The sequence below is a fragment of the Heloderma suspectum genome, chromosome 2 (assembly GCF_057233095.1).
Source record: "Heloderma suspectum isolate Gila_16-S chromosome 2, 16-S_ref, whole genome shotgun sequence".
In the NCBI taxonomy this organism is placed as follows: domain Eukaryota; kingdom Metazoa; phylum Chordata; class Lepidosauria; order Squamata; family Helodermatidae; genus Heloderma; species Heloderma suspectum.
In genome coordinates, this window is record NC_139459.1 from 104,159,989 (window position 1) to 104,178,407 (window position 18,419).

At 42.0% G+C, this 18,419-nt stretch overlaps 1 protein-coding gene across 3 annotated transcripts in view; it reads right to left on the reverse strand.

The window, feature by feature from the left end:
- Positions 1 to 259: 259 nt before the first annotated feature.
- PUM3 (pumilio RNA binding family member 3) overlaps positions 260 to 18,419 on the reverse strand; it is a 37,957-nt gene continuing 19,797 nt past the window's right edge. Inside the window, exons 14-18 of one of the 3 annotated variants that reach the window (XM_084834402.1) lie at positions 15,944 to 16,086; positions 13,695 to 13,917; positions 12,367 to 12,454; positions 10,863 to 10,953; positions 260 to 539 (exon numbers count right to left, since the gene is read on the reverse strand). In XM_084834402.1, the coding sequence (XP_084690528.1) occupies positions 410 to 539; positions 10,863 to 10,953; positions 12,367 to 12,454; positions 13,695 to 13,917; positions 15,944 to 16,086 (675 nt within the window). In that variant the 3' untranslated portion in view covers positions 260 to 409. Of the gene's footprint in view, positions 540 to 8,667; positions 10,138 to 10,862; positions 10,954 to 12,366; positions 12,455 to 13,694; positions 13,918 to 14,006; positions 14,312 to 15,943; positions 16,087 to 18,419 lie in introns of those variants that run through there. The other 2 variants (XM_084834403.1, XM_084834404.1) reach the window with 2 other exon arrangements.

The window sequence follows — 18,419 nt, forward strand, 5'->3', positions numbered from 1 at the left end:
AGCCAAGCAACTGAATGGCATTAAAGCAAAGGTGAGGAGAGCCAGTCTAAACGGGGAAAGGGAGAGGGGAGCACAGCTACTGGGTAGAGCGGTGCTGCCAAAGATTAAAATAGTGACGTGGAATGCAGAAGATGGTTTATGAAGAAGGGATTTTTTAAAGCAAAGATATAATCGTTCTGAACCGCAGTTTCATAAAAAGATCTCAACCTTCAGAGACCAATCGACCAATTTCAAGAAGAAAGATAACCCAACATTCAGAAAAAGTTGAAAGTGTTTATTGACAAATTAATTATGTGAGGGTTTGTTTTAAAAAGAGTTACCCCAAACCTGTCCAAAAATATTTCCTTTAAATGTATTAAAAGGAGGAATTTGCTTACATTAGAAAAGTTGTCCATTTAATAACGTTAAATTATGATAATTTATCCAACAGTGCCTTTATTCCTGCTGCATCATTTTTAGTCTGTTTTAGTTTTGGAACCAGATCTTTTAATCCATCTTTGACTTGAGATGCCACTTCTTGGTCAGAGCTTTGAAGAAGGCTATAAAAGGGGAAGAAAAAGAAAAAATTCAAAATAATGTTTAAAATAAAATCAGAATAAAATGCAACAAGAGACAAGGAAATGTAAACAATTGAGTGTAGTTTGCCAAGGTACAAATTGGGGTTATCATCCATTAGCAAATAAGTGTACAGGGCACATCTGGGCATGGCAATTCAGCGTAAATGATAGTTTACTGAAAGTTGAACATTTCCCCATGAGACCTTTTTCCACCCTTCAAACGCTCTTCTGCTCAGAGTATATTTTAAATTAAAAAGGTAAAAGGTGTCCCCAACCAGTCGTGTCCAACTCTAAGGTGTGGTGCTCATCTCCATTTCTAAGCCGAAGAGCCAGCGCTGTCCGAAGACGCTTCCGTGGTCATGTGGCCAGCATGACTGAACACCGAGGTGCACGGAACGCTGTTACCTTTCCCGCTGAAGCGGTACCTATTTATCTACTTGCAATTTCTTGCTTTCGAACTGCTAGGTTGGCAGAAATATTTTAAATATTTTAAATTAAGTTAGTTCAAAACCAAGATTGTATTTAGATGTATTTCTTGATACAAAGAGTAAAGTGAAGATATGTCCCTTTCATTACAGTTTTCAGAAATCTGTAAATGTGTTTTTATTCCACCAGGCTGTGGAATGTTCCTTGTTTTTAATACGAGGTGGACTGCTGCTGGTGTATGTATGTGTGTGTATGGAATCCGCTTAGGTCCTTCTGCTGACAGAATAGCTCCCATCAGCAGAAAGGCGGGGGTCTATTTCCCCCTCCCCCCTGCAGCCCCTCCTGGCGCCCTCAGAATCTGTTTAAGGTTTGGGAACCCGCTGGAGCAGATTTTGGAGGAGAAGGGGGCTTCAGGGGGAGGAGAATGTCCCATTGCGCAAACTGAATTCTGCTCATGCAGCGTTGTTTTCCACGCCGCATAACTGTATCTTCCTAACTGAAGTTATCGTGATTGTATTGCAAAGCATTTTAAGGGCCGCTGTAGCCAAAACACAGCTCAATCTATACATTTATGTGTTACAAGAGAGAAGCTGAAAGGCAAAGAATTTCACTTTAAGGGAAGTAGCCACAATCTTCTCCAAATCCCAGTCATATTGTGAACTCCGGCAACTGTCTGAATCTAAGGTGTCAAAATGGAAGCAGTTCCTGGGTCCTAGTCGGTGGCGTAGAGGAGCCAGGGCTCATCGGGATGCCGTGCCAGCAGGTTTTTATTAGCAAGGATGAGCACATCATCTGCCACCCCCCACAGAATCCCTGGTTCCCTCTGAGCCTAGCTACAATCCTCACAGTAGTTGGGGAGGGGGGACGAATTTCCCCAGCAACAACATATTGATCTTTGGTGTAATGTGAAGTATTTTGTGATAGCCTGGTGCTGAATGGGCAATTAAAACTCATTAGGTATACAAAAGGCAGCTCCTAGCAGAAGGAAGTTCCTAGAACTGTTTGTTGATATGGATTAATGCAACTCTTGTTGGGGGAATGGCTATGGGGACAGTCACGATGAGCACTTGTACATCAAAATGGACCACTAACTCGTCCTAGTGGCAGCTTAACAGTGAGGTCTATTCTGACTCAGGGCTCAACTTGCTTTTCATGATAGATTAATTATTCATCATAAGATTTCAGGGTGGCTTGCAGTTACAAAAAATAAAATAAAATCACAGAACAAAAGAGAAAAATTAAGTGAGAACAGGAATTACAGGCAGTGTACAAATCAATTTAAACAGTTTAGGGTGCAATCCTATGGCCCTTAGACATTGTCTGAGGGGCCATAAGATACTGGGTATTCCCCCCTCCAGGGGTGGAGACAGTGCTCCAACCTCAGAAGGGTGAGTCAGTTATCTGACCCCACTCCCCTGTGCCAGGTCAGAAACTCGACCTCGGAGTGGGGGCATTGTGGGCGGGGAGGGGAGGAGACTAGGAAGGCCAGGATACAAGTTATCCTGAAACTCATCCAACCTCCTTCCCTCCCCCTCCAAAGTGTCGTCACTAGATGGGCTAAAAAACCTGCCTAGTGAAATATGCAGGGTGGGAGGATGGGGAGACAAAGAACGCCTTCACCACTCCTCCCACTGTGAACTGGATGATTGGAAGCCTCCAAGTTCTGGAGGCTCCCGATCATTGAGGGCACAAATGGATAAGAATGTGCCCTTAAAGCGTTTTTTTAAAAGAATGACTGAGTAAGAAAGTATTTGCTTGGCATCAAAAAGGTACAAGGATACCAGCAAGAATTCCACAAATGGGCCATCACAACCAAAAATGACCTCTCCCCACTGTACTTGTTGGCAGATGACCTCAATGCACAGGTAGGTCAATATGGAGCAGGCATTCAGGCATCTGGGTACCAAAACCTGTAGAGCTTTAAGGTAAGCATCAGCATCGTGTTTGAAAATAAATGCCAATGTCTGCAAAGCTGCCAAGTGGAGCTACGAAGAAATCGCATCACACTTTGAAGCTTTGGGAAGGAAACTCAAGAATATGGGGGCCCAGACAGTTTTCTCATCCATCCTTCCAGTAGTTAGAAGAGGGACAGAAAGGGAAAGAAAAATACTCCGGGTGAATGACTGGCTACGAAGGTGGTGCCGATGAGAGAGATTTGGATTCTGGGACCACGGGCTATACTTCCTGGAAGATGGACTATTGGCAAGGGATGGGTTGCACCTCACAAAGGCTGAGAAGAATGTGTTTGGCCACAGCATAAAGAAATTCATCAGGAGGGCTTTAACCTGAATCCTACGGGGAAGGGATATGTAAAGTTGGGGGTAAAGTGGACGAAGGCTCATGCACCACGATGGAGAGAGCAGATCTAATAGCACCCAATAATAGTCTTCACAAACATGTAGGAAGAAAGCCAGACCATAAAACACATGGTCTTCGATGTCTATATGCTAATGCTCAGTGTATGGGAAACAAACAGAATGAACTTGAACTCTTAATACAGGAGGGAAATTATGACTTGAGAGGTATAACTGAGACTTGGTGGGATGACTCTCATGACTGGAATACAGCAATTGAAGGGTATAACTTGTTCAAAAAGAACAGGAGGAACAGAAAGGGAGGTGGGGTTGCACTGTATGTTAAAAATACTTATCTCTGCACAGAAATACAGGAGGATGAGTTGGTAGCCCCATCGAGAGCATCTGGGTTAATAAACGGAGCAAAGAATAAAAGGAACATGGTGGTCGGAATCTACTACCAGCCACCCAATAGAAGACGAGGATGAAACTTTTGAAAAGCAAATAGCCAATGTTTCAAGGAAGCATGATGTAGTAGTAATGGGGGACTTCAATTTCCCCGATATTTGTTGGGAGACAAATTCTGCAAAACATGGCCCCTCCAGAAAATTCTTGACTTGTATGTTGGATACCTTCCTCCTACAGAAAGTAGAGGATTGGCTATTCTTGACTTGATCCTAACCAAAAGAGATGACTTAGTGGATAAAGTAGCAGTTACGGGAACTCTGCGGGAAAGCGACCATGTTATACTTGAGTTCATGGTTCTAAAAGAAGCAAAAGCTGAGTGTAGCCAAACGTGTACCCTGGATTTTAGGAAAGCCAATTTTAATAAACTCAGAACAATGATAAGTAAGGTCCCATGGCAAGCGACTTTAACGAGAAAAGGAGTCCAAGATGAATGGGAGTTTTCGAAAAAGGAAATTGTAAAGGCACAATTACAAACAATTCCAACAAGAAAAAAAAGGTGGAAGACAACAGAAGAAGCCAATGTGGCTTCACAAAAAGCTTAGGGATGACCTGAAAACAAAAAAGGACACATATAGGAACTGGAAGGAAGGCCAAGCAACAAAGGAAGAGTACAGGCAGGTAGCACAGAATTGCAGGGATGACGTAAGGAAGGCTAAAGCTGACAATGAGCTGAGGTTAGTGAGGGATGCTAAAAGCAACAAAAAGGCTTTCTTCAGCTACGTGCATAGACAGAGAAAAGAAATGGTGGTTCAGCTATTAAATAAGGATGGCAAAATGATAACACATGACAAAGAAAAGGCAGAGGTGCTCAATTCCTACTTTGGCTTAGTCTTCTCTCAAAAGAGGGTCTATGAGCCCCCTGGCAAAGGTGAAGTACAGGCTGAAGGGGCAAGGTTGCACCTTGAGATTGATAGGCATATGGTCAAGGAACACCTAATTACTTTGAATGAGTTCAAATCTCCAGGGACAGATGAACTGCATCCTAGAGTAATAAAGGAACTGGCAGAAGAACTCTCAGAACCACTGACTATTCTCTTTGAGCAATCACGGAGGACGGGTGAAGTGCCAGATGACTGGAGGAGGGCTAATGTTGTCCCTATCTTCAAAAGGGTAAAAAGGAGGAACCTGGGAACTACAAAGCAGTCAGTCTGACATCAATCTCTGGGAAAATTCTGGAGCAGATTATAAAGCAATCCATCCATAAGCACCTTGAAAACAATGCAGTGATTACTCGAAGCCAACATGGATTTGTCAAGAACAATCTGATCTCATTTTTTGATCAAGTAACCTCCCTTGTGGTCTGTGGTAATGCTGTGGACATAAGATACTTCTACTTCAGCAAAGCTTTCGACAAAGTGCCCCATGATAGCCTGATGAGCAAACTAGCTCAAAGTGGGCTAGATGAAACAGGTGGATCCACAGTTGGCTACAGAATCGGACTCAAAGAGTGCTTATCAATGGGATCTTCTCAAACTGGGGAGAGGTAATGAACGGGGTACCGCAGGGCTCAGTCCTGGACCCAGTGCTCTTCAACATTGTTATTAATGACTTGGAGGAGGAGGTGCAGGGAATGCTGATCAAATTTGCAGATGACACAAAATTGGGAGGGATAGCTAATACTTTGGAAGACAGAAACAAAATTCAAAGTGATCTGGATAGACTGGAGCGCTGGGCAGAAAATAACAGAATGACATTTAATAGGGATAAATGCCAAGTTCTGCACCTAGGAAAAAGAAACCAAATGCACAGTTACAAGATGGGGGATACATGGCTCAACAACACTACAAACGAGAAGGATCTTGGAATTGTTGTAGATCACAAGCTAAATATGAGCTGACAATGTGATGTGGCTGCAAAAAAGGAAAATGCTATTTTGGGCTGCATTAATAGAAGCATAGCTTCTAAATCCCGGGAAGTACTAGTTCCCCTCTACTCAGCACTGGTTAGGCTTCATCTGGAGTACTGTGTCCAGTTCTGGACACCGTATTTTAAGAAGGATGCAGACAAGCTGGAGAGGGTTCAGAGGAGGGCAACGAAGATGATCAGTGGACTGTAAACAAAGCCCTATGAGAGACTGAAAGAACTGGGCATGTTTAGCCTTGAGAAGAGAAGACTGAGGGCAGATAGGATAGCGCTCTTCACGTACTTGAAAGGTTGTCACAGAGAGGAAGGCCAGCATATCTTCTCCATCATCCCAGAATGCAGGACATGGAATAATGGGCTCAAGTTACAGGAAGCCAGATTCTGGCTGAACATCAGGAAAAACCTCCTGACTGTTAGAGCAACGGAACCCATTCCCTAGGGAGGCAGTGGGCTCTCCCACACTGAAGGCATTCAAGATGAGGCTGCACAGCCATTTGTCGGGGATGCTCTGACTTTGATTCCTACATTGAGCAGGGCGTTGGACTTGATGGTCCTGTAGGCCCCTTCCAACCCTACTATTCTATGATTCTATGGTTTAGAGCAGAACCCAAAGGTTCCTGCACCTACTGCAGATCAGTCCAGCATACTAGGGCTTTGATCCAACCCTCTCAGGCATGACTGAAATGCATCTCTGTTTGCATGGCTGGGATTCTCCCTGGCTGCAGTTCTCCCGAAGAGCTGTCCCAGAGAGTTGGGTGACTTACCAGAAAAACATGTGATGCAGCATTGTGTACTATGGGGGCAAGGGGGGAGAGAGAGGGGGGAGAGAATTCCCCTCCCTTGCCACATACGAAGTGCCTTCCATACACTCAAGAATCTTCACAATGAAGCCCAGGCAACACTCACAAAACTACACTATTGGACATTATATTTAGTACATCTTCTGTATTAACATTTGGCCCCTTGGTTCCATTTTGAACGACTTGACAGATTTAAACCCATTCTTTAAAAAAGCATGCTTTAAAAAGGGGCAGAGCAAAGTGACCTTCATTTCCATGACTGCAAATACAGGAGGCAAGTCAATGGTCAGTAAAAAAAAAAAAAAAGTCTTGGAGAATGCACTGTTACTTTTCAATTCAGTCAGGAAAATCTGGCTTTCTGGGCAGAGGGCGGGGGGAATGTTTGCACTAACTAGCAGAATTAATAGTAGAACTGAAAAATCAGAGATGGAAACAGTATCCCACACAGTGTTCCAGGGAAACCACTGGAGACCAGCTTGTAGAACTCTTTCCATATTAAGGTGGGAGTGGATGGCAGTGCCTTGTTCTATAGAGAACCACTGAGCCCTGGTAATTCGCTGGGCTGGCAGTTCATTTGTAACTTGTAACTGCAATGTTATTTTTATTGTAACCTTCTGACTTAACAGCCACATTCCCCGCCTTGCCTTTTTTCAAAAAGATACATAATGAGGTTTATGTTGCCAAACCAAACAGAATGAGAGAAGAATTAATGTGGCCTGCGGAGTGATTAAAAATCTGTTTCTTAGTGTGACCTAAATTACTTCTGTCTTATCCAAACACACAGCACTACTAGTTTGCTCCATTACACAGTACAATTTTATATGTAATTTGCATATGCTGTATATATTTGTAAAGGCTATACAAATGGCACACACATATGTAATTTTATGTTTGTGTGTGCAGTTACACACACAAACTAAAAGGATTAACTTCAGTGTCACTTTATCTACTATTTAGAGTCTTTCAGATTATTTTTGAGTGTGAGGGAAGAAAAGACAGAATAACTAAGTTTTTTTAAAAAAACAACAGCCCCAAAACAAATAAAATATTAAAATCAACAACGTATACCATAGAGCCAGAGCCAGCTATGGAATCTGCCCTTATTTCCTTTGCTCGATCTGGGCAAAAAGCTTTACAACCAAATGCTCACAATTAAGCAAGAAATATGAATTAACACACATTAAATGAATACATAGAGGATAAGAAGTCCAAACTCTGCGGTCCATTACAGCTTTGATTTAGAGTGCCACCTTGCACCAGGAACATACGCTCAGAACTATGAGAGGTCACGTTTTTAAAGCATTTTGATAAATGCATTGTTATGAAACAACCAGGAAACTGAGAAACCTAACAACTAACATTCCTCCTCAGTCAGGAGGAGTCATTTCAGCACTGGCACAAGCTGCAGGATCATCCCCCCGCCCCCCCGGCAAACAGTAGGAATATCATCTTTATTAAGACTGCTATATAAACGGAGCCACGAGAGATCTGAGCAGCAGCAGGCCATTCTTCTACATGGGCCCCTTTGCTATTCTACTGCAAGCAACATGGAAGCGCTCCTTGTTACTCTTCCCGAGCCGCCCCCTTCCTCCTGCCCGCTTCTGCAGATGAGCCTTTGCTTAAAGGTGACAACTGGGAGACTCTTCTTCACTGTGCAAATGCATATTCTGCGAGTGCCAAGTTATCCAACTTACAACTCCACGTTAAATATAAATCCTGCAGAGCATCTACTTACTCATCTAATTTCCTGATCAACAGTGAAGATATTGCTTATACTGGTGCAGGCCATGAGCTCACCTAGCCCACAACTGCCTAATCACAGCGGCAGCAGCTCTCCAAGGCCTCAAGCCTCTCCCAGTTCTTCTGAGATCTTTCCTTTTAAGTGGAGATGCTGGGGATTGAACCTGGGGCCTTTCACATCCAAAATATTATAAGTCCTTCCAAGATGCTTGTTACTTTTTAGGGCTTGTTGCTATTTTAGGGAAGGGCAAGCAGAAGCTAATGTAGATTCTGAGATTACAGAGAGTCGGAGCAGAAACATGAATGGATCACAGATTCTCTTGTTGTGCTCTGGTGTAACCTCACGAGAGGGAACTTGTCTCTTTTCTCCCAGAAGAGCTGCATGGGCTGTATCTGCTCCTGGAACCTAGACAATTCACTACTGGGGATGTGCAAGAGCGTCTAAGAGAGCTTCGGCTATTGGGCGGTATAGAAATGAAATAAATAAAATAAAATAAATAATACTCCAAATGCTGTTGTCACTGGCCAAAGTTGTCCGGAATCGTGTATTTTTGTAGGACTTGCGTGAAGTCATGAAAATATATATATATATCTTAGTCATATTAGTTTTCAGAGGGGACAATCAGAAAAGTCACTACTTCGTCCATGTCAGTCTCTGCTATAAGTGAATTGGGGTGTAGTGTTATTCTATTGAAAGCAAGGAAGAGAGACTAGAGGCTTGGGGAAGAACATCTACGCATTATTCTGGTCTGGAAGCCTTTAAGATTCACTTGAACTCCAAGATATAGAGAAAATGGACAAAACACAGCACATGTGAACAAGACCGAGAGATCGAAGTATTGCTAATCGACATCACTGGTTACACTAAGAAGAGTGCACTTGAAGAGTGCTGACATGAACTCTCTCTTCTTTTTTTAACACCAAAGTTCTGTATTTCTACAAGTCAAGCAACTGCAATTGATCCATCTTCACTGAAAACCAGATTTTTCACATCTTCTTACAGAAAAAAGGAAACTTTGCTATAGTGGTTGAAGCAGCTCTTCACAAATCTTTATTCAATATCTGTGTGAGGGGATTAGAGATTTTAAAAGGAATTAAGCATCCTTGTCATATGGAAGGGATCTGTTCTAAAATGTCATGAAAAATCCCTATAGATTTATATTATAAAGCCATCAGTTGAGCATTAAAACGCCACAATGATAAACCTTATGAACGGATGTTTGATTTAAGCCCAACACTTCTGCAGTGACCCCGAGAGTCAAGGACATTATTTTACTCTGTGTCAGGAGCACTAGAAATGGAAAAAATTAGAGATGGGATAGCAGATAGTGAGGACTTGTAGAGTAAGGTCAATCCATTTCAGACAGATTTTATTTGCTCAGGCTATATATTTTTCTATCAGGTCAGAGTAGCTGCTTACTGTAGGGCTTTAGTTCAACTGTTCCTCCAACAAAAGCTTTTATTTCCTTTCACCATCTCAGTTTGCTTTTACTGAACATATTCCTAGCCCTGAAGGGATCTCTCTGTGTTGGACAATATGGGGTAACAGTGGTAGTCAAGTATTAAGGAGCCTGCTTTAGTACAGGGGGCTGGGACTAGATGACATTTAGATCCTTACTATTCCTACATTTTAATGATTCTCTGAATACATTCATTGATGGCTCAGTTTTAATTTAACAGTATATGTTGCCAAAGTGATGCCACCGTTAACACCCAGTCTGCTAAAATTTGCAAAGGAGAAATTAAAACTGAACAGGGAAACAATCTATAGCAGTTTCAATGCAAAAAATGATTTTAGTTATTTACAAAAGCACATATTCACAACAAACATAACTTAGAATGCATTTTATTCCTATACACCAATTATATTTTAAACACTTTTATTAATGAGGACGCAAATAGTTCAGTTTAACTGGGTTGTCAAACAGACAATTACAGAAGTGTAGAGCTGTTATTTCCAAGTTGCTTGCTCCAGATGTGTGCCAATGACTGTAAGAGAACTATTATATATATCACTGAGAGTTGTATTTAATAATATACATTTTGGTGGTGCCTCATTAGTGGTTATTATATACATCTTGGTACTGCCTCACTGAAGTAAATGGAATTACCATATTATAAGAATCAGGTGCTCCTGAAGGTCTTGACAACTAAGCCCCCAGACAAGTCATATATTCCAGTAGCACCAGATAATGCTTTGAAACAGAGCATGCAATGGGAGGAGACTGCAGGCAGATTTTAGAAGTCTTTAAAAAGCAATCTCTGTACTTCTACTTGGTTCCAGATAAAAGCATACAACAGCTTTCCCCAAGCTGGTGACCTCCAGATATTTTGGACTACAACCCCCAGCTTTCCTGACTGCTGGCTGGGGCTGATGGGAGTTGAAGTCCAAAACATCTGGCACCAAGTTGAGGCAGGCTGGCATACCGCATCCTGTGTTTGGGGATTTCCTAGCTTTTTTTTTTTTAAATCAGGCCAGTCGAAAACAAGATGACAGATAGTCTTGTTTTGATGGCAGTGCAGTAATATTTAACAAAGCTAAGCAACATGGCTCCTGCCTGCTTGCAATCAGGAGAGTTTACAGGACACTTACAAATAGCATAAATGACTCAAAGGTATGGAAGTGAATTATAATGAATCTGTTTTGTTGTTTAAAACCTAAGTAGCATTCACTAGATGTTCAAAAATGTAAGAGATATAAGTGTTCTACATACCGACACAGAATAATTGCTCCACGATTCACATTTGCCCAGGTTTTCAGAAGGTCGACGCCCACGTGCTCTACTAATATTCTTGCAAAACATCCTGTTATGGGCGAGAGACCAGACCAGACATCACACAAACCTATTAAAATACTTAACAAATTCTTAACCATTCATGATGTGAATATCTATGGCCAGCCTCAAAAAGATGTGACTATTCAATACATTTGTACTTACATGACTAATTTACTAATTGTTAGCAATGCTAGAGAAATAATCAGGCTGTAACAGCAGAAAACTTGGAAGAGCTGCCCCTACCCACACACCCAGTGCCATATCCCAAACTGCTTCTGAAAATCTTCATTTCAGAAGTGACTTGCAGCCCAGCATGGAGAGCCAGAGTTCAAAGGACAAACCCAAACTTCACCCAGGCACTCAAAACTACCTGTGTGGTTCTTTGCATCTTGTCCATAGAGATATGCCCATTTTGCTTATATCACAATATAAGTCTTTATCAGTTTAACATGGGGGCTCACAAGGCAGATAAGGATCTGAAAAGTCATGAACCAGAATGAGTGTGTTATCTTGATTGGCAGGGAGGGGGTACCAGTGACACCACCACCACCCCCGGCAATCAAGGTAGCACATTCAGATACTCAAATGGGAAACTCACATACAAAGGTCAAATCAACTACAGTTGCAGTTACACTGAAGTAGATATAGGCTATACTCTTTGGGGTGTCGGTTTGTATTGTTTAGAGAGTCTTCCCCAATCTGGTGCCCTCCAGGATGTTTTGAACTTCAACCCAGTATGACCAACGGCTGGGAATGCTGGGAGTTTTAGTCCAACAACACCTGGACGGCACCAGGCTGGGGAAGGCTGGCTTAAACCACATTTGCCTCGGGTTTGCTCTCTTCTATGCCCCAGTATTTTACACTCTCCAGAAACAGATCCACGTCTGAACTCATCTGGCACTGCAATTATGAAAAGGCTACCCCTTAGACAGCCTTAGTAGAATGCTGCAGTAATGCAGCCTGCCTCCTAAACAAGCCTTTCCATCATTCCTATCAGCAACTTCTTTCCCTTCCTAGGCCCAAAGTATCTTGTACTTGGGGTACCAGAAAAGGCAACCATGCAAAAACAAGAAAAAAAAGAAAGAAATTAGAACCCAGCTGGCATTCCCCAAAGTAACTCGTAAAATGTCTGATTACTGGAATTTACTCCAATATTGTTTGTTTAATACAGTGCACTAGCAAAAAAGACCACCTTCAAAGGTATGGAGCTTTTTGTTAAGATGAAGTTAAGACAACACAAACTCCCAGAGGTTTTTGTTGGGGGCGGGGAAGAGAACTGTGCATTGTGGGTGCTTCAAATTAAGACTGATTCATGATTAACAACTGGTGCAGACAAGTTCTGATATTACCTGCACCCAACACTTACCCTTTTCCCACTTACATACACCTAACTGGTCTGTGATGCATGAGTTCATCATATTTTACAGATTTACCAACGTACCTTCTCTGCCATTCTCCCTCATTTTCTCATCTTGCTCAATTAACCACTTCAGAACCAAATGGCCTGCTGGATGTTCTGCAATGTGAAGCTTTAAAAGAATAGAAAAGTCAAGACCCCAAAGTGCTCACTTCTCACTGTCCCAAAACCTGTATCTTAAAACTCTTCAAGAACTAGATCATGGCTAATGCACATTAGAAGAGCTCCATACAATCACATTTGCTTTCTCCATATAACTAAGTGGCACGCTAAGTAGTCAGTAATGAGCAAATAGCAGGTCATTCAGAATGTTAAACAGTTAGAGACCTGGCTGATCGTTCAGACATTAAGCACTGGAAACTCATCCAAATTTAAGCTATCCTTCATCTTCAATCTCAAATACTAACTTTTACTTTTTATTAAACTAGCCTCTTCTATCTTTCTACCCTCTGCATTTCTTGAGCGATTTTAGAACTCCAGAACTAAATGTTAACACGTTTAACTTTCAGATATTTTGGAAAATGCTTATAACATTGTATTGGAATATCTGCTTGTAACGATGTTTTAGGACCAGAGTACAAATTTTATCTTCCTCAGACCAAAGTATTGGCTTCCTTTCCTCCCGAAGCATTTCTAAAATGTTTTTAAGAGTTCCTAGAGGGAATGTAGGATAAATTCTAATGGTTTCCTAGAATCTATCTAGAAGATAAATATGCTGAAATAAGAAATTCTACATTGGACGTTCCTTATATATAGGCGCATATGTATTTGTAAGCTCACACACCTATGAAAGCCCAACAGCCCAACAAACTACTTCCTGTGAGAGAAATAACATTGTAAGCACTAACGACTAGAAATGTTGTTCCCTACAAGGTTCAGGAACTGGTTGACAGTGACCTCTTGCTTCTTCTTTCTCTATCACAAAAATGTAAGTATGTTTTAAAAATTTTGTTCTTACTAGACCCAAGTATTTAAGACATTTAGAACCTCCCTGTAAGCACAACAAGCTCTTTCCTGTAGTTTGTTGTTGAATCAGGACAAACTAGGTGACCTCCCAGTTCAGCCTTCCCCAACCTGGTGTCCTCATGATCGGTTGGACTGCAACTCCCATTATTCCAGCCAGCATGGCCATTGGCCCTATTGGTCATGTTGGCTGGGAATTATGGGAGTTGCAGTCCAACACACCTGGAAAGCACCAGCTATGGGAAGGCTATCCTAGTTTATCCCAAAATAGGGATAAACTACCCCTAACCCTTGTATTCTACAGCGAAACTATAACAGACCTCACAGGAAAAAAGGAAAATGACAACAATTCATATTTCTACTGCTTGCCCCTTGTTAGGTGCAGTTACCTGCCCGTCTTCACCCCCGGGAACCATCTCTCTTGCTGCAAGGGTAGCAATGGCTTTCATAGCAGGCTGGACGTCACCAGTAGCAGTCCTGAGGATGCCAGTCACTACAATGAATGCAGCTTTGTCCATCGCCATTTCTTCAGTATGTAGGTGCAGGTAGTTTAATAAGGGTGGAGAAACAGCTTCCAGCAGTTCACGGTGGCGAACATCTACATCCTTTTTACTGGTGAAATGAAGGACACATAAATAGCAGTCCTTGTACTACAGAAAACTGTGTTGTACAAAATAGTTCAACCATCTTTGCTGCTCAGCTTAAAAATCCCATTTTGACAGCAGCACCCCCTCACTTTCTTGCCAGAGCAAATCAACTATAACCAGCAAAATACAGAAAATTGGTTTTGTTTTACACCTCAGTCCAATGCCCTACAGAGATCTCAATCATTGAATATGTGCTTGTTCTTGTAAGGGAAGGAGCTGATGTAGATGCATCAGAGAACGTACATGCAGAACTGTCCTTTCCACCAGAATCAATGAAGAAGAGATCCATGCCTGCATGAGACCTTCCGCTCCCATCAGAAATGGCTGGATCTGAGGATTCATCTTCAAGTTGAAGACAACTGTCAGAAGAGCATACTGTCAAGACACATTTGCAGCAACACCCAATGCAAGTGCTTACAAGGGGCAAGCCAGGCTCCATTTGCACGGAGATGCCATCTTTAAGATGCAGTACCCTAATCTGGGCTATATGCACAGCTGCCACAATTGGTTGGAGAAATGGGCTGCCACAGTGGCTGTGTGTATGGCCTGCATGGAGGTGCACCAGCTGTTATGTCATTTAGAGATGGCTGCTGGGGTGGTGGTGTTTAATTTACTTTTGGGGTGGAATCATTCAAAGTGTTTTGGAGGCAGGTGGATGCTTCCAGTGGTGGTGAGGGCAGGAAGTGGCTTCCTTTTATTCTGTGGGATATTTATGTATGATAGTTGTGTCTTAAGTCAGCGCTTTTGAGAGGCTCGCATCTGACAGAGTAGGATAAAGATCTTTTAAATAAACAGCATTTCTACATGGGGGTGGCCAGCAACTGCTTCCACCTGGGGACTGCTATAAATGTAAACTGAATGAAAGTCACTGTTTCTTCACAATTCTCATCTCACTGCTTTCCTCTCCAGTCCACTCTTTTATTAATGGATAAACCCTGTTTGTTGTGCTAATATCCCCTCACCGAAGTATTTGTCTCTTAAACTGGCAGCGTTTAAGACTGACACCCACAAGACTTCGTAAGATTACTATTTCCTTTGGATTTGACGAACAGCGTCACACAGTACAATAAATATCCTTCAAATTGCCAGAATGTGCTTTGATTCTGTCAGACTGGTTTATAACCTTTTCAAATAAGCATCTTATTGGAAGAACCTGCTTATGTATGAAGTCAAGACAGTCAGCCGTTCAGTGGGCTATCTTGAAACAAATGAAATGTGGAAACAGCAGCTTCATACAGTACACGTATGACAACCCCTTATCATAAATGGCACAGTAAACTGTATATAAAACCTGAAGTGGAAAATCTTGGTGTTTTTGAAACAGAAACAGTGACCTGGTTCAGATAATCACTGTGGGCCATAAGCTATGGCGGCTTGTTTAAGCCATGGTGTATGCTGGGTGTGATTTACGTAATCACCTGCCCGGCTGCAGCTTGTGTCATCCAAACCTGGGTGGCATGGCTTATTTGAGGGGGGGAACCCACCATCAAATAACCCATGGACTGCTGTTGGGTTATTTGAGGTTGTTTCCCCCTCAAACAAGCCACACTGCCCAGTTCAGATGACATAACAAGCGGTGGCTGGGCGGGCAATAACACAAATCGTGACCAGCATGCACCGTGGCTTGTTTAGCCTATGATGATCATTTGAATCGGCCCACTACCTGGACCTATTGTCAGGAGGCTTATAAAGCAACAACTACAATGCCCTAAAAACAAAAATGATGCAAGCCCCAGAGAAAGTACTTTTTAAGAAGGTAGTTATATCTTGCCTCTTAACATCTCAAGGCAACTTACATAAAATTAAAAATACACACCTCAAATCCCAGATTGCACATCTCTTATGTAACTCATGAACAACTCCCATTCATCCTTATGAGATTTAGAGGGAGAAGATACTTGTAGGCAGCATAAATCCAGACATAATATACAGACGACAAGATGCAACCAATTAAGCTACCAATTCAAGAAAAAATTGCATTTCCTAGTCACCTGTATGCATTTCCATCACCCTGTTGCAGGATTTTGATTATCGCTGGTGAGAAATATGTAGGATCTCTTGAACTTAATAGATACAACAACACTTTCCTTCCATATTTGTTGTTTACAATGCTGGTTAAGGAATCGCTCATTTCCTATAAGTTGGGGGAAAGAGGAGGAAAAACCTTGTTAGTAGCGGGAAAATAGTTTTCAATTCACAGTTCTATTTTCAACTCCTTGGAGATCGGTCAAAATTTAGGCCCACAGTTTAAACTGCTGTTGCAATACATTTACCTTGAAGCGAATCTCACCTAGGACTAAGTAGGATACTTTGCTGATGCATAGAATCATAGAATAGTAGGGTTGGAAGGGGCCTACAAGGCCATCGAGTCCAACCCCCTGCTCAATGCAGGAATCCAAGTCAGAGCATCCCTGACAAATGGCTGTCCAGCCTCGTCTTGAAGGCCTCCAGTGTGGGAGAGCCCACCACCTCCCCAGGTAATGCATAGCATGTAGGTGCGCCTATTCCAAACCAAGGACAAGAATAGACTTAACTTTATGTATATAAATGACAGCACCCTGATTGATACTCCCCTTCCTATGTATGATTATTCCCCCCTTTCAGTATATTTTTTAAAAATTGAAGATAAAAAGTATTCACACACCTTTAGGCAAATCTGTAGGTATAATTAGTATGAATGTTTTAGATACAGGTTACTTCTGTTTAGATACAGGTAATTCTGAGGATTCCAGCTTTGCTTATCATGACTTATTTTGTTCTCAAGTTAGAAGGAAGACGTTCATCATATGTGCAAAGTCTAGACACCTGCTTTTTAATCTTCTCTATGGCATTGCACAACAATATACTGGTTCCCTAAGCCTCAATTTCCTCTTCTGTGAAACTAGAATGATCAGTATACCTTACCAGGATGAAACAAGTGCCTCAAGACCTTTATACAGGAAGTACTACTATAGTTAAGTTATCATTCAATAGCACAAGAGTGGTGACAAAATTCTGAAATGAAGAACCTCCTGTTAATTGACATTCAGGCAGATGCCAGTTTACCTCCTCACTCAGCAAGGTTACTTTAAGGTAAAGGATCTTATTTTGCAGGGTGATGACTTTTCTTTACACTTCTGGCAAAGCAAGACAATACTGTGAACACAGTGACTTGTGACAACATTGTAGCATACCACATGCTAGCTAAATCCATTTTTCAAAAGTTTTCTGCAGTATATAGTATGTTACAGTCTGTCAAGTGTTGCAGGCATTTCCAAGAACATGTCCCCTCACCCCAACTATGGGACAGCTAGTGCCATCATTTCTGAGAGCAGCCATTAAGACAAAAGGCAAAGGCAAAGACTGACCATAGACCAAGCACTTTATTTGTATAATGCCCTTCGGCAGATGCTCAAGGCAGTTCACAACTAAAATGATAATACCAGCAACAATAGAGACAGAACAGCAATAGATCACAATCCACAATATTTCAACAGAATCCCGTATCAAAGCAACAAATCAAATCCATACAGTTCATCCATCCAATTAGTAATACAACAGAATTCATCAAGGAAGTTTGTTGAACTCATTATTTAGCCATGAATGAGCACAGAGGGTTATCTTTATTAGAGTCTAGCTATGTATGGCACATTCATCACAGGAGAACTCTTCCGCCTCTTGAGAATTCCCACCAGCAGCCAGAGAAAGCTGAAGGCTCCCCACCCCTGTTGCTCCATCAATGAGCAAAGAAGGCTTGAGGGTACAGAAATCCTGCACAATGGAGGAGCTGCCTCTGGCTGCCTGTTCTGCATGGTTCAGGTATCGTATTTGACAGATATGAGTCATAAATGGAACCAGGAAAATATATAGCCAGAGCTTTAAGCAGTTAGAAAGGGGGGAGAGAGGAGGGATGCTCCTTTGCCATCCAAAAGGGATAATTCTCTGCACATCCAGGAAACAAAATGGATGTGACAAAAATTCTCCCCAAGCAATTGCTATCCCAAGCACCAAAGAACATGACTACTGTAGCTGCAGGTGGCTTCAGTAATGGAGAGAGTGGAATCACTGACACAGGAGGCAGCAGAAATTAGAAGCATGGCATTAGGAGGTTGCCAAGGATTATTCTTCATTTTGTCACAGCAAATCAGCAACAAGCACTGTGGTAGCTGCATGAGACAATGATGACCTAGTATGGCTTTTGGCTCATTTCCCCTATGCTCAGAAGTACCGCTCAAGAATGGAACAGCCAAGGAAAGTATATCCCAAGCCAGACTACTGTGCAGCAGCTATCCTTTCAACAGGATATGTTAGAAGCCATTCTTTACATTTCAGGCATTACAGGGAATATGCTGGAAAGTTTCCAGCAGCGCAATTATCTCAAATACCTGGTTGAGCGTGACTCGGATAGCCACACTGCCAAGTATGCAGACCTGTACATCTGCAAGATTTTCAATGGGGCACGCACAAGCCCTTTAAAGAAGGCATGTT